The sequence below is a fragment of the Nicotiana tabacum genome, chromosome 22, assembly GCF_000715075.1.
Source record: "Nicotiana tabacum cultivar K326 chromosome 22, ASM71507v2, whole genome shotgun sequence".
Classification (NCBI taxonomy): domain Eukaryota; kingdom Viridiplantae; phylum Streptophyta; class Magnoliopsida; order Solanales; family Solanaceae; genus Nicotiana; species Nicotiana tabacum.
In genome coordinates this window covers 15,129,112-15,145,089 of record NC_134101.1, presented here as the reverse complement: position 1 = coordinate 15,145,089, position 15,978 = coordinate 15,129,112, and the positions used below count along the sequence as shown (strand labels likewise).

Below are 15,978 nucleotides of genomic sequence, written 5' to 3'. Positions count from 1 at the left end.
CCACAAAATATAATATTCTCTTGATCCAATGTAAGGCTTTTAAACTATAAAATTCAGCCACTGCCCTCTAGGCTACATGTACCACTATATAAAAAAGCAAAGTAAATAGACTTTGAGTTTTATGCATAATGAATATAAAAAATATTTATACAATAAAGTTACTTATTAGATAATTTTATTATCATGGCATTTTCTTATGGTCCAAGCGAACTGTAGCAATTGCCAAAGCACTCCACCATTAAAAGCTCAAAATGCAGCATAAATATCTTATTAAAAAATAATTGATATCTGATAAAATATTAACAATGTTAAAATTTACTAATAATGAAAAAAAATAAAATCATAGCGACTTAAATCTCAAACATAAAAATAAGCTTGCTCATGGAAGTTGAATTTAACCAAGTGTTAGCGGACGTTATAAGTTTTAAAGCAAAATATATTTTCTAAATCAATTTCTGCTGGTTGCTTTTTTACAAAGACAAAAATCAGCAGAGTTCTCTTTTCGGTGGTTTCGTCGTCGCCCGCCTATAAAGAAGCAAGCCACCGCAAAACAAATTCATAACATTTTGCGCTTAGCTGATGCAGCAAAGAGGTAGAAGTTGTAATTGTAAATCGAGGTCCTTCTCTAGATCTCGCCTTGCTATTGAAGGCTTTTCGCTGCTATCGTAATTCTACCTCCATTCTCTGCAATTCAAGTTTCTAATCAAACAGTTCTCACAACCATGGCTGCCATTGATATTGCTGCTGCTCCAGGTAACAGAAATCTTCATTCTTTTATTAACTTAAACTTTTAAACGAGACAATACACACGGTTTAATATGATATCAGAACGTGTAGAAGTCTTGAGTTCAGTCACTAAAATATTTCCACATTTATTGGTCCGAAATAATCATATCATACATAAAGGACGTGTTGCAGATTAAGATAAATAAATGTGTCATGTCTCTAATTACTATGTTTTTAGATGAGAGTGTGCACGCAAGTTAACTTCGTGGTTTGTGGATTTTTGTTTAATTGGAGATCTGCTAATGTTTTGATTACGAATTAATGTGGTGTGTATTAGAACAAGAGCGTGAGATTCAAAAGAGTTATTGGATTGAGCAAGCTGCTGAACTCACTTTGAAAGCAATGATGCTTGACTCAGAAGCATCTGATCTTGACAAAGAGGATAGACCTGAGGTACATTTTTCTGCTTGTTTTTTTTTTTTTTTTTCTCAATTGCTTCCGCGACCATTAATATGGTCTTGATTGCGTAAAAACCAGTTCTTTTTGGACCAACCATACTCTTTCCTAGTTTCGTTGTCTTAATTTATAAATTTTCTCTTTGTTCTGAGTCATTTTCATGGAATATTCTAAAGAGAATTTATCCTTAGCATCTACACTTAATTAGCATTTGAAAGACCATGCTTGTCCAATGAAATGGCAGTTAATCAAGACTTGTTAAATGTGAAATTTTGCTATTTTACTTGAGGAGTTCAGAATCAACACCTGATTGTTTCTCTGTTTCATAGTTGAGTATGAATTTATAAAGGGTGTTCCTCTTTTGATTATACTTGCTTTTCTAGTATCATGGAACACTGATAAAGGTTTAGTGTGTTCCTAATTTGTTTCACTCATAGTTGCCAAGCATTTTGCTGATGCATTTAGCTTAGTTCTTAATTATGTTTACTGGAGGCTTGCTCTGAAGTTATAATGCTGATCCTGCATATTATATGCGCTTATTTGCATTGGGAATTTGAGCTTCAATAAATAGAAGAGGGATTTTGATCCGAAACCAACTTATATTAACAAAGTTTTATGGTTATATATGGTGTTTTTTTGTGAAATTACATGACTTGCTGCAAGAACATGTATTGGTATCCACTTAAATATTTGTGACGTGTGGATGGTAATGTAGGTGCTCTCACTGCTCCCTCCATATGAAGGGAAATCTGTGTTAGAACTGGGTGCTGGTATCGGCCGTTTCACTGGGGGCTTAGCCGAGAAGGCTGGGCAACTTACAACACTGGACTTTGTTGAAGACGTGATTAAGAAGGTTCGAGGCATTTTATCCTTGAGACGTTTGAATTTTCTGTTTTTGTTATATGAACCTGTGAATGAGTTGGTTCTGAGATTCACTTGTTGTTGCTTCAAGCTAAATAAATGGTGACGAATCTAGTGAATGGATTTTCATATACTTGCTTATCTATTATAATCTGTTTCCTTGCAGAATGAAAGCATCAATGGGCACCACAAGAATGTCAAGTTTATGTGTGCTGATGTGACTTCACCAGATTTGACGTTTTCACCTGAATCTGTGGATTTGATATTTTCTAACTGGCTACTGATGTATCTTTCTGACAAAGAGGTATCTTTTTTTCTTTTAATTTTTCCCTGCTTCCTGCATGAAATGTTCACTAAAGTTGCACGCTTACAAACTGATGCCAGTAATTTGGCTCAAATCTGGGAGGCATGACACAATTCCTATAATATGTTGAGTTTGAAAGAAAAGATATTCAGAACTTAAGTTCCTTCTAGGTAAAACTTTTGTTGACACCCCTTCTTCGCAGGAAGATTCTGTAAACGTTATGATTGCGCAAAAAAAGAAGTATGATAGGCACATACTAAACTATATCAATGACACATGATATTTAAAATGACATGCTTGATCAATTTTATTCTAACAGCATGTCCGAAGTATGTCCAATAGCTTTTTTCGCAGTGTCTGCGTCTAGCAACTGGAGTATTTGCATAAACAATTCCCAATAAGGCAACATTTTAGATTCAGTAGAATACTACTCCAAATGTAGATAGGAACATCTACCATGTATGATGATTATAGTAAACTGAATTTTGAAGGATCTCCGTTGTTCTTCATGCATTTTTCTTTCAATTCCAATTTGACTGATTACTGTTTAACATTTGAACTTCCCCTTTTTGCAGGTTCAGGACCTTGCAGAGAGAATGGTCAAATGGTTGAAAGTTGGTGGCTATATATTTTTTAGAGAGACATGCTTCAATCAATCAGGAGATAACAAGGGAAAGAACAACCCAACACACTATCGGGAGCCTAGGTTTTATACAAAGGTCATCCAAAAAGTGCTTTTCCATTCACACTCAACAGTGCTTCTATGTGTATTTTCTTTCCTTTTTTCCTTTCCTAGCAAATTTGCCCTGGAAAGGAAACAATTTTTCTTGGAAAATCCTAGATAAAGAAATTTTTCCTGCAACTTTAAATTTAAAAAAATCACAATAAGTTTATAGCTTTATTTAAGTCATAAGTGCGTTGGAAGTTAATGATGAACGCTCAATTACCAGTTTGTCTAGTCATCTTGTCATTCAAGTCCTTGGTTTATAACAAAATAAAAGATTGCATGCAGGTTAATGTCACTCCAAAAGAGTCATAAGCGTTTTCTTTGCTTAAATTAAACTACCTGAGTCGGTTATTTTGTTATACTCTTCTGATTATAACTTAATGCAGGTTTTCAATGAATGCAATTTAAATGACGACGCTGGAAAATCATGTGAACTCTCACTCATTGGTTTTAAGTGCATTGGAGCTTATGCAAGGACCAAAAAGAATCAAAATGAGGTACTATAATATTGCTATCATCATTACCCCTTTTGTTATATAGAATAAACCAACAATTCAATCAATGTGTTCTTGCTGCTTGCGACTTGCAGATTTGCTGGATATGGCAAAAGGTTCATTCTGCAGATGACAGGGGATTCCAGCATTTCTTGGACACTGTTCAGTACAAGTCTAATGGCATACTGCGATATGAACGTGTCTTTGGACATAGCTTTGTGAGCACCGGAGGAATAGGTGTGGTTCTCTTAACATATCAATTGCAAGTTTGTCGTTCTAGTTCTTTCTTTCCACTCACTGTTATTTAATCCTAGGATTTATCTAGAGTTTTCTGATTCTGTATTTCTTCTTGAGTAGACACTACCAAAGAATTTGTAGCTATGTTGGATCTTCAGCCTGGCCAAAAAGTCCTTGATGTTGGCTGTGGTATCGGTGGAGGTGACTTTTACATGGCTGAGAAGTATGATGTTTATGTTGTTGGCATTGACCTCTCAGTTAACATGATCTCTTTGGCTTTCGAGCGTGCTATTGGTCGCAAATGTGCGGTTGAATTTGAGGTCGCTGATTGCACAAAGACAACGTATCCCGAGGGAACATTTGATGTGATATACAGCCGGGACACTATCCTTCACATCCAGGTATTTAGCAGTCTTGCTATTCGGATGTGATTTTCAGTCCCTCTTTGAAGCTTCAATATTGTCACTGACTAGTTCAATCTCAATCGTTACATTACCACATTCTTAGCCGGCCTAACTGTTGAACAATGGTGTGTTTGCAGGACAAACCTGCATTGTTCAGATCTTTCTATAAGTGGCTGAAGCCTGGAGGCAAAGTCCTCATTAGTGATTATTGCAAAAGGGCAGGACCAGCATCAGAAGAATTTGCAGGGTATATCAAGCAAAGAGGTTATGATTTACATGATGTTGAAGCATATGGCCAGGTATACATTAATCTCATACATACTAATGTGTCCCAACTCCCATCCTCTTTCTTTGCTAGTGGTTTTAGAATGATAGAGCTTCTTTATAATTTCACAATATAGATGCTCAGAGATGCTGGTTTCAATGAAGTTGTTGCCGAGGATCGAACTGAACAGGTGTGTCTTCTGTGACTTGATTGTGTAAATATTGTTTACTCCGCAGTGCTTCGCTTTGAAGACATTGATACAAACCTAAAGTGTATGTTACTTGGATTGCAGTTCATTAAAGTTCTACAGAAGGAGTTAGATACTGTGGAGAAGGAAAGAGAGTCATTTATCCAAGAGTTTTCTGAAGTGAGTGCATTATTATCATATACTCCATTATGCACCTATATTGAAATGCCTAATGATTGTTGATATATGATTTCTTCTTATTTTTATTTCTGATTTTAACTTTACAGCAAGATTACAATGATATAGTTGGAGGTTGGAAGGCCAAGCTAATCAGGAGTACTTCATCTGGTGAGCAGAGATGGGGTTTGTTCATTGCCAAGAAGTGATTGTCCAAGTGCATGATATTTTGTGTTACTTCATGCACTTAAATCTGAATTTCTTGGTTTAGTACTAAATATATTGTGTTGTTGTCCTATGTAATATCATCATCTACCTGTCTTTTTCCCAAAGTTGTCCTTAGAGTACTAAAGAGACTCAAATTGTCCCATTTTCTGAACAAGTCATGACCTGCACCCGATCAAACTTTATATTCAACAAGGCAATACTTTAACCAAATACTTTTAATTAATTTAAATATCTAAAATAAACTAATTTTAAAATTTTATTCGTAGTAACCAATGAAATACTGCTAAGTTATTACCAAAAACACCTGAATCTCAACCCACCGATTGTGTTTATGAAGCCTCTATTGATAACTGACGCACTGCTCAGGACATGAGATTGTCTGGCTAGTTCTCCAAGTAAACAAAGAAATAACTAAATAAAGATGACTCAAAGGAATACTCCATGAACAAAAGCGGAGCTCACCAATAGTACTGGAAGAGAGGGAAGTCCTAACCTGTAGCCTGCTCCCTTGCAAAACCGGTTCCTATGTTGTACCGTAGACCAACGTAGGTTCCCAAAGGAGAACGTCAGTACCATCCATTGTATTCAGTGAGTCTCAACGACAGGGGACAAAACTTTAATAAAATATACATTATGAACAAAGATTCTAAATGCATGGAAAAAAACATAAAGCTTCTAAGAACAATTCTAAAATAATTGCATAATAGCAGTTTATGAATTTTCTAAAAGAAGTTATTTTCTTTTTATTTCTTATCTAAAAAAATACTTCACTTTATGCTTCGAGAGTTCCAACTATCCTGACTTATTTCTGTCTTAATCACCGTGTGATCGGCACGGGTTCGATCCCAACCTGATCGAATAGGCCCAATCCACGAGGTGCCATTCGCTTCATGGTTCTCAGCGCTCATTTATCATACCTTAGCCTGGCTAAGTAAATTCTCAGCAATGAGACCCTCGGCTCGTGTGCTCCCTACTTTGGCACAAGTAGTTTCAGGAAGTCAATGCCTTGGTCAGGACCCTCGGCCTGGACGATGACCCCTTCTCAGAATAGAGAATACTCCCAAAAATCTTTGCTTTCTAAAACTTCTTCTTGTGACTTTTTAAGTCTAAATCTTTTCTGGAACATCCTATACATACTCATACTGGTATCCTTAAATGTAAAGCATGACTTTAGAATGAAATAAACATTCAAAAGTATTTTTAAAGATTCTTGCTTCTTCATAAATTTTCAACATGAAAATGGCATATAAGAATAACACAAAAATCTAAAAATTTATGCACATATATCATAATAAATCATCTAAACTTTAGCTAGAACAATTCTAAGTTAATAGGTACTCACTCGCTCCAATTAAGTACATATTAACTCTTTTAAGCAATTCATCAAACACCTTATATGCGTACTTTTGTGAGTTAAACCACTCTAATAAAGGGTTATATTAACTCATCTCAAAACTCCTACCCGTCAAAAAATCGATTCTGCAAACGCCATTCATTTTAATTAATTTCAAAGTTTCACATCTAAACATGGAATCTACTGTTGATACAGAAAAAGATGGGAATTAACTATCTAATTCTTATACTATAGGATAATTGGGAATACGAAATTTTATATACTTGCGTTCAAGAACTAGTTATTTGTAAAGAAGCCTAAAAATTTCCTTGTCTGCGTGAATAGTCGCTAGAACTTGTTGCCTTTGTTTCTGTCCTTAAAAGTCTAATTATTGAATTGGTTGCTTTGTATTCTTTGAAACCCAATCCCTTGTCCCCTTTTCGTCCAAGGCATTTAAGCCTTTTTCCTTGCCCTTAAGTACAGACTATCCTATGGGCTTTAGGCCCAATTTTAAGTGTCTTAGCTTTTTTTGTTGACTTAATTAATATTTAATTATACCTACTTTTAATAATATTAAAATTATTAATATTTTTCTAATTGTATATCCAATTATTTATAAATAGAGAAGTAACTCAAAAATCAAACATAAGGGTTTAAATCCGTAATAAAAGTATAATTTAAGATTAGAAAAAACAAATTCTATGTTGAGCATGTTTTGAAACTTTTATAGATTTGAGAAGTGTTACACAAAATATCTGTTATATTTTCAATGAACAAATTAAAGAGATAGTAAAAGTTAATATGATCAATTTCATCATTAATTAATATTAAAATGTGAATTTCTTAATATGTGTGAATATAACCAAAAAATCAATTAAAATGGATCGGAGGGAGTATATTTTTTTTCATATATGTTGAAAGGATCTAAGTTTGATGCAACAAAGATTTTTTTCTGCACTATCAATTTAGTTTGACCCGTAATAGTAAGTTAGTGACCATTATTAGCATGTCACTAGTAATCAATGCTTGTCATATTGATCTAATTACTTTATGAATTTAACTCATATACACGTGTAAAATTTTCTCACATTATTGGTATATTTTATTAGCTGAGCAAGGCCAAATGCACTATATAAATGAAGAATACATTCTACCTTTAGATTTCAAGTTGAGAGGGCTAAATTTAAAATTATTTATTCAGCAGTAAATTTGGCAAATTAATCATGCATTAAGTATTATTAATGAGTACCTGAGGAGCTCGATCTGCAATTTGAGGTATTTTTTGCAATTCGATTTGAGTCCTGTTAAAATACCAAGTCAACTTAGTCAGTTTCTTAAATATATATATAAAACACAAAAATCAATTTAATATAAGTCTTATTGGTATCAGTTTTAGCGTTTTTTTTAAAATAAAAATAAAATAAAGATAGTAAAAATAGGAAAGAGAATTATAATTTTTTGGGTTTTCTGCAACTACATTGTTAAAGCTCAAACAAAATATCACGTACGAACACGCATCAATTCAAGTGGTGTCGTCGTCGGAAATTAAATCCAAAAAAGGGACGCAACGCGTCTTACACACGCCTAAGTCCGAACACGTGTCTAATGCGGTTTTCCACTTGTCAAAGAGCCACCATTGCCCCATCCTTTGGGGACTTTGTTTCCGTTCATCAATTTGAACAATTTTTCCGTTAATTTCAAAATAGAATAGAGGAGAGTTTCATGGAATAACAGTAATATTCTCTTGACATTAATTAGTTGTCATAATCTCACTAAATTAGAAAATAAAGACTTTACTTTAGTAATGTGACGTAGAAGCTTTAAAAACCAAGACTTCTGATATTTTATTTAACTTAAATAATAATGTACTTAAAAGACACATTGTTTACTAACGATTTTTGTAACCGTACCCAATTTATTTTGCATTGAACGAAGTTTGATGTTGTTATCAAAAATTTTCCTTTTAATAAAATAATGCATGCAATTCGATAACACCAAATATAACTTACACGAAGAAAGTATATTTATTTGGTAACAAGGAGGAGAAAATATGAAGAAAAAAAACTTATTCGACAGCAATACTAAACCAAATGATATTAAATAATATTTTAAAGTAATAAATTAAGATAAAAATATATATTTATTATTTTGTGTAAATGTAATTGTATGTAAAGAAAATATTTATCAAGCGTATACATTAAGAGGTCTCGAGTCGAGTCACGAGAATAGAGTCACTTTCAATAGGAGCCCTTTGTTTGTTGACGAGAACTCAAATTAATCAGGGCCCAAATTATGTACTCCCTTTTGTTCTAACTTACGTGAAGGAGTTCGGATTTTAAGAGTTCACTATTTAATTTTAATCATTAATTCGAATATAAAATATGTAAATTTTTTGAAATAAAATTTATATTATATTTATATATAAAAAACACTATAAATCATATAATTAACCATTCAAAATATTTACGAGACACATAAAAAAGTTGGCGATCAATGAACAACGAGTGGTATTTCCCTTTTATTTCCTCGACCGTACCACTTTATAGGAAAATATAATCAAATCCGTTCGTTTCAACTGGCCACGAGTAAACACCTCTTTATCTAAACTCTGCACCTCTCAATCTTTCTCCCCCTATATATATAAATCCCCCATATATATCTCCCTCCATTAATCCTATAACGTCTCCATTCACATATAACGCCTTTTCTCAATTTTCTTTCTTCTCTCACACACAATCGAAAACAACAATGGCTACCAATGCTACCAAGCCTTCCGTTTACCTTCAAGACATGGAGGAAGTCAAAAAAGTATTCGCGCGCTTCGACGCCAACGGCGACGGCATGATTTCCGGCGACGAGCTTTCCGGCGTATTGAAAGCCTTAGGATCCGACACTTCGCCGGACGAAGTTGAACGTATGATGGCTGAAATTGATACCGACAGAGACGGCTGCATTAACCTACAGGAATTTGCTGATTTTTGCAAAAGTGACGATTCCGTTGACGGCGGTGCTAAGGAACTCAAGGAAGCGTTTGATCTTTACGATCAGGACCATAACGGCTTGATTTCTGCTGCGGAGCTTCACCAGATCCTCAACCGTTTGGGCCAGAATTGTACCGTTCAGGATTGTACTAGAATGATCACCTCCGTTGATGCTGACGGTGACGGTAACGTTAGCTTTGAGGAGTTTAAGCAGATGATGTGTAATAATTGTAAAAAATAAGCGATGCTTTTTTTTCTCATCCTTTTTCCGTTATTTGAGTGGCTGATAACGGTGAGGTACACCGAATTTTCGTGCATCCTCCGGTAGTGTGTAATTCTTTTGACCTAATAAATGGCGCTTGGTTTTCCATCGGCTTTCATTTCATTGTCTAGTATTAATTAATAGATTAATATAATGTAAATATTTACATGCTTCCTGTTCCGCCGTTTAAAAAAATTGTTACTAACAAAAATTGCAAAATCTATTCTCGCTTTGCTTTAGAAAATCTAATTGGGTGGGGCTTGCTGTTTTAGAACTGTAATTAAGTGGCTGGTTGAATTGAAAGTTGTGGAAAGTATTTGGAATAATACTATTAGCAAACGATACCAAATTCTAAATTTAGGATGCTCAAATCGAAAATAATGTTATATAATAAATGCATACGTACAATTACTTTTTTGTGACGAACATTTTTGGCAATTATCAAGACTATGTTTTGCTTTTCCCCAAACTATGTACAAGTACAACAATAACGACCAAGTAAAATATCAGAAATAGAGTTTTAGAGTTTGGGGAGGATAGTGTGTACGCATACCTTACCCCTACCCGAGGGGATAGAGAAGTTGTTTCCGATAGATTTTTGGCTCTTAAAAAGAGCTATTTTCCCAAACAATGTATTTTGAAAAAATGTGGAAGTTGAGAAAAGCTGTATAAGAGTAAAGATACGTGCCATTGAGCAGGAAAAGCTTAGAACCAAAGATGGACGACGCAGTTAGACCAACTCACGAAGCCCACCCCCTCAAAAAAAAAGAGGAAATTTATTAAGTAACAGCCCCTAAACAAACGTCTGCTTAAATTGTTACCTTTGCAGTAGTTGAGAAAAGAGATTCATATTCATTTCCTTATTTACTCTTATTATAATACACACTAATTTTCCATATTTATTCTTCTTACTTATTTCCTTATTTATACTTTTATTTATTTCCTTCTTTATTAGTTGTCCATTTATTTTCTTACTTCCTTATTATGCTTTTATTTATTTCCTTATTTCTTATTTATGAATTTAATTAATTCATACATTAATTCTTGACTCTTTTTCTCCTACAAATATCCCTCAAATTCTCAGCTCCAACAATAAGTAAAGATGGCAGACATAGAGGAAGGATGTGAAGCAGCTTGTCTTGGTTTTCCAGCATGCCTTAGCCTCATCTTCTTTGCGCTTGTAGAAATATTTGTAAGCAGTTTCATGTGTTTTCTTGCAATCAAATCACCAAATTGTTTACCACATATGTTAGGTATATTCGTCAAAATCTCTGCAATTGCACTTGGTGTGAGAGTTGGCCTCACTTTTATTTGGCAATCCTTCTGCGGAGGAAGATGATGCTAGCTAGTAGACATCCAGATATTTCCAGACTTCAAATATATATATATATATATATATATATATATATATATATATATATATATATATATATATATATATATATATATATGAAGAGAAGATCAATTATTTACTACAACTTTTAGTTATTATTAGGATTCTAAAATACTTTATTTTTATTTCAGATTTCGAATTGTTTAAGAGTTACAATTAGTTTTTTTTCTTGCAAGTTGATGTCTTATGTGATAGTCTAGGTTTACTATAGTTGATTTCGGAGAATTTAGTTTTGTTATCTTTCTCTCTACAATTATATTGCTTTAGAAAATCTAATAGGATAATGGGCTGTTTTACAACTTTAAGTGGATGGTTAAATATCAATATTGAAAGCCGTGAAAAGTATTTGGAATAATATTATTAGTAAAACTGATACCAATAAATTAAATAGGAAATTTTACCTCCAATAATAAAGGTATATACTATATTTATTATAAACCAAAATTATTTTAAAATATTTTTCTATAGCTACCTTTTATATTTTATTGCAAAATAAGTATTTTATGGTATATACTACCATGAGGCATGAAATAAGTCATGAAATACGCTATTTATGCTTTTCCTCTCTCTTAGACATCTAGACATACCTATTTTTTAGGGATTGTCGTTACTGTATTCATGAATACATGGTGCGAATACATGTAAATATATGTGCATACAACTGTATTCATGAATACAACAGCGCGAATACATGTGAATACATGCGCGTACAACTGTACTGCCCTGATTTTAGGCGCTTTTTGCTGTTGTATTCATGAATACATAGCACGAATACATGTGAATACATGCACGTAAAACTGAACTACCCTGATTTTAGGCGCTTTTTACTGTTGTATTCATGAATACAACAACACGAATACATGTGAATACACTACCATAACAAATTGAATAGTAGCTATAGAAAGTAATTATGTATATGATATATATAGAAAGTTAATAGCCACTAAACAATAGTGGTTTCTGAAAATACCTCGCGCTCAAAACGAAAAATAGTGTATTATAAAGTGAGGCAGAGTAATATATAGCATATATGTACGTATGATATACGCACTCAAAGATATGTTTTCAAAATATTTTATTTTTTAATTTTTTTTTTACGAAACCGACCAACTTTGGTCGGTTTTCTTTGGCGCAAAAATGCGGAAAATTATTTTTGAGTCCCACGAAATTTATTTTTCAAGAAACTGACCAACTTTGGTCGATTTTTCAATTAAAATAAATAAAAATTAATATTAAAAAAACCGACCAATATTGGTCGGTTAATTCGGCCGGTCATTTGTCGGTAATTTTATTTTTTAATAAAACCGACCAACTTTGGTCGGTTATTTTTGTGCGAAAATACAATTAAAGAGTATAAATCAAATAAAAGACAGTTTTAAAACTAAATGCACCAATAGTCTAGTAGTAGAATAGTATCCTGCTACAGTACAGACCTCAGTTTGATTCCCAGATGGTGAATCTTTTGATTACATAATTAAAAAACCGATCAACTTTGGTCGGATTTTTTTTGCAATATTTTTTTTGAATTTAATTGACCGATCAAAGATGGTCGGTAATTTTCGACCAACTTTGGTCGGTATGCCTTTCCGACCACTAAAATACCGTTCACACGTAAATGGTCACGTTTTGAATGGTTATTGGACATTACAAATCAAAATTGGTCGATATTTTTGATCGATTTTTATCGAATTTCTAATAGTGAAACTATATGTTTTGGGTACTTCTATTAGAGTAGTGAATGTGGAAGATTATAAATGCGTCGTGTAGATAGAAGGATTATTTATGAAGTTATATACATTATCATCTTATTTACACAATGAGATGAATCATGAGTAGCTATTACAATAAGTATTACTGGTAATCCAAATAAAAGTCATACATAAATTATTATAACCTGTTAGAATATAAATATTGTGTACAAAATATTTTACATTGATTGTTGCCTACTAATATACTCCCTTCGTTCCACTTTATGTGATTTTTTTGTTTTTTTTTTTGTGATCCAAAATATTTGATTTTTTCAAATATCAAGAAGGAATTAACTTCTTCTTTCGAAAGTTGCTCTTGTAGTAAAGAGTCTAGGAGTAATTTGTTATATTTACAATGAGCAAACTAAAGTTAATATGATCAATTTAATTATTAATTAATACTAAAAGGTGAATTATTTAATATGTTAAAAGAGCCAAAAAAAAAAATATATTACTCCCCTTTTTCCGTTGTTTGAGTGACTGATAACGTTAAGGTACATCGGATTTTGGTGCAATCCTCTGGTAGTGTGTAAATTTGTTTAGATCTAATAAGTGGCACAACCTTCTTGGTTTCCTATCAGCTTTTATCCACTACTAGTCTATGTCGAATTTTAATGTGGATAATAAGTTTTTGCTTTAAGTAGCTGATCATATTCTGAATTTATTGGACGGATTAATTCTGAGTTGTGTTGTTTAGTAAACTGATCACGCCCTACTATGCCTTATAAAAAGGATTAAGCGGTCGTTGTAAATATATTTCGGTTAACAATTTCGGAGTCGAATCCCACAGGGAATTAACCTATTAAGCACCGATACTAGACTCGCACAAATTCACGCAATCAATATTCAGAAATATTTAAATAACAGATTGGATGTTTACTAACTAAATATCACGTAATGAAAATGCAGTAATTAATAACTAACTACGAGCAGGTTGTAGACAAGAATTGGAATGGTCTAAAGTTCTAATTTCTCCTATTGTCGGAATCCTTTCCGCTACTTTTCCTATAAATTTGCCTAAGTTTTCTCTACCGATCATGATCTCTCTGAGTGTCGTAATTCTCTCCCGAGTAACTACCACAATTTACTAGACATATTCTTCTGAATTACGCTAGCTGGCACTAAGTTATGGCTCACTCGGATCGCACAAAGGTTTCGTCATTCCTAATTCCACTTTTAAACCACCCGTATTGATCTCTCATGTACGTTAGGAGTGATGTTGTTCAACAACTACCTAAATATGCACTCTCTTCCGAGTAATATACACTAAATAGGCATAGTTGATTGAGAGCTCTTCAATCAACCACAATATAAACGTAGTTGAACAAATAGAGAAATAGCTACGGCAAATCTATATTAACGTAACAGGAAAATCATCCTCCAATAGGTTCCATCAAAACCCTAGATTAGAAGTTTAGCTACTCATACTCATAGTAACAATATCCCAAGTATTTTGCATAAATAAATTACAAAGTAAAGATGAAGGAATGTAGAAATCGATGATTTTATCCCCCCAACGGGTGTTCCACGAGCTATTCTCCGGTCGCAAAACTCCTTCAAAAGTGGTGTTTAATGTTTATTTATATGTGTAGGATAAGACCTAAACGATATAGCCCAAGTCCCAATCAAACAAGGAGACAAAATAAACCTTCAAAATCCGGATGAGGCTCGCCTTAGACCGTGCCTCGCGAGGTAAATCGCGAGATGCATCTCGCCCCAAACCGTGCAGCGCCAGGCATTCAGCGCGCTCATCCTCGCCTTACCCCTTGCGTCACCTGCTCCCACGCGAGCTCAGAGGCTCGCCTTGCCAGCTCTAACGCGAGCTCCATAGCTCGTTTCGCCAGCTTCTTCATTTTTCCGCTGCTCACTTCTTTCTTTCTTCTTTCCAACTGTTTTCGAGCACGCTTTATACTTTAAATCGACCTTTTGCTCTAATTTCATCTCCAATATACCTACACATAAAATAGACTCCATTACGCGCAAATAAAGTATAGTTTGGCATTAAAGCACCTAAAATGTAAGGTAAATAATGTACTAAAATATGGAATTATAGCCGAACATCAATACCCCACACTTAAACATTGCTCGTTCTCGAGCAATCAGACTACACTTATAGACATGACCTTTATAAGCAATTCCCTTAACTCGTCACACCGAGAATCTTTAAAATATACTAAGCACAAAGGTGTAACATCCTCACCTCAAGATTTGGCTCACAAATACCATGCATTATTCATAATTCACTTACTTACTCTAACATGGAGGTCAACGATATTATCTCTCCATCATGAATCACGTGCCCTCACACAACAAAAGAGATTAGTTCCACACACAATAAATTTTAAGACCGTAGGAACTCAAGATAGGAAGAATTCATTCGCTCTCAGAAATAACATTCATATGCCACAAATGATGCACCATAGGCTTGCCCGTAGTGTAATACTCTACTAATCAAGCTCATTCAGTCTAGGATCAAGTAGGACTTTAACTGGTTGTCATGTAGGCTGCGGATCGGTAGGATACATTTGGATATGAGTGACTACACCTCCCTTAAGCACTCTAATACATATACTTTAACACTCGAGTCCATACTTATGTCAAACCAAAACTCCACCTTCACATCAATGTATATTACCCCATACTTCTTTAAGCACAATTACATCACTAGCCACCATAATCAAGAATTATTTTTTTATACAATACAACTATATGTATATTTTTTCTTTTTATTTCAATCCAAGTGGCTTTTATTGATATTTTTTTTTCTTTTCAAAACGGTGCACCTTTCTCCTTATTTCATTTGTTCCACTCAAAAGCCAAACCACCACCCCACACTTTAACTTTTACATAATTCATCATAATTCAAGTGCTCATGAGAGGTGACAAGGTCCAAATATATGGTCAATTCAAATAAAGGGGTGAGGCTTGTAATCTGGTTACCAAAGAAACATGATTATAGGCTCAAAGGGGTTAACTACGTTATATGACATTTAGGCGGGTAAACTATATATATCTGGCTCAACAAAGAAATGCTTATATCACTTCCCAGACTGAACAAGACTACTATTTTTCTTTGCACACACACGGGACAAGTTCTAGACATCAACTGCACTGCACAGAATACATACAAACCTCACACAAACATGACACATAACTCACTCAGGATTGATTTTATCATGACACTCTAGTCAAAAC

The 15,978-nt window shown here is 33.8% G+C and overlaps 2 protein-coding genes across 2 annotated transcripts; both read left to right on the top strand.

Annotated features, from left to right (window-relative positions):
• Positions 1 to 382: 382 nt before the first annotated feature.
• Positions 383 to 5,192, top strand: LOC107768744 (phosphoethanolamine N-methyltransferase-like). The gene is made up of 12 exons (XM_016587887.2): positions 383 to 753; positions 1,064 to 1,179; positions 1,898 to 2,035; positions 2,210 to 2,347; positions 2,923 to 3,066; positions 3,461 to 3,571; positions 3,664 to 3,805; positions 3,926 to 4,206; positions 4,347 to 4,508; positions 4,611 to 4,664; positions 4,767 to 4,841; positions 4,949 to 5,192. Exons 1-12 carry the CDS (start codon positions 723 to 725, stop codon positions 5,045 to 5,047), a joined length of 1,491 nt encoding a protein of 496 aa, XP_016443373.2. The 5' UTR covers positions 383 to 722; the 3' UTR covers positions 5,048 to 5,192.
• Positions 5,193 to 8,975: 3,783 nt separating this feature from the next.
• Positions 8,976 to 9,748, top strand: LOC107768745 (calcium-binding allergen Ole e 8-like). Its single transcript, XM_016587888.2, has one exon. It carries the CDS (start codon positions 9,148 to 9,150, stop codon positions 9,619 to 9,621), a length of 474 nt encoding a protein of 157 aa, XP_016443374.1. The 5' UTR covers positions 8,976 to 9,147; the 3' UTR covers positions 9,622 to 9,748.
• Positions 9,749 to 15,978: the final 6,230 nt, after the last annotated feature.

Coding starts and splice junctions, on each gene's coding strand:
- LOC107768744 (XM_016587887.2), top strand. CDS start 723: ATGGCTGCCATTGATATTGCTGCTGCTCCAG. Junction 2,036..2,209: donor TTGAAGACGTGATTAAGAAG/GTTCGAGGCATT, acceptor GTTTCCTTGCAG/AATGAAAGCATCAATGGGCA. Junction 4,665..4,766: donor CCGAGGATCGAACTGAACAG/GTGTGTCTTCTG, acceptor CTTGGATTGCAG/TTCATTAAAGTTCTACAGAA.
- LOC107768745 (XM_016587888.2), top strand. CDS start 9,148: ATGGCTACCAATGCTACCAAGCCTTCCGTTTACCTTCAAGACATGGAG.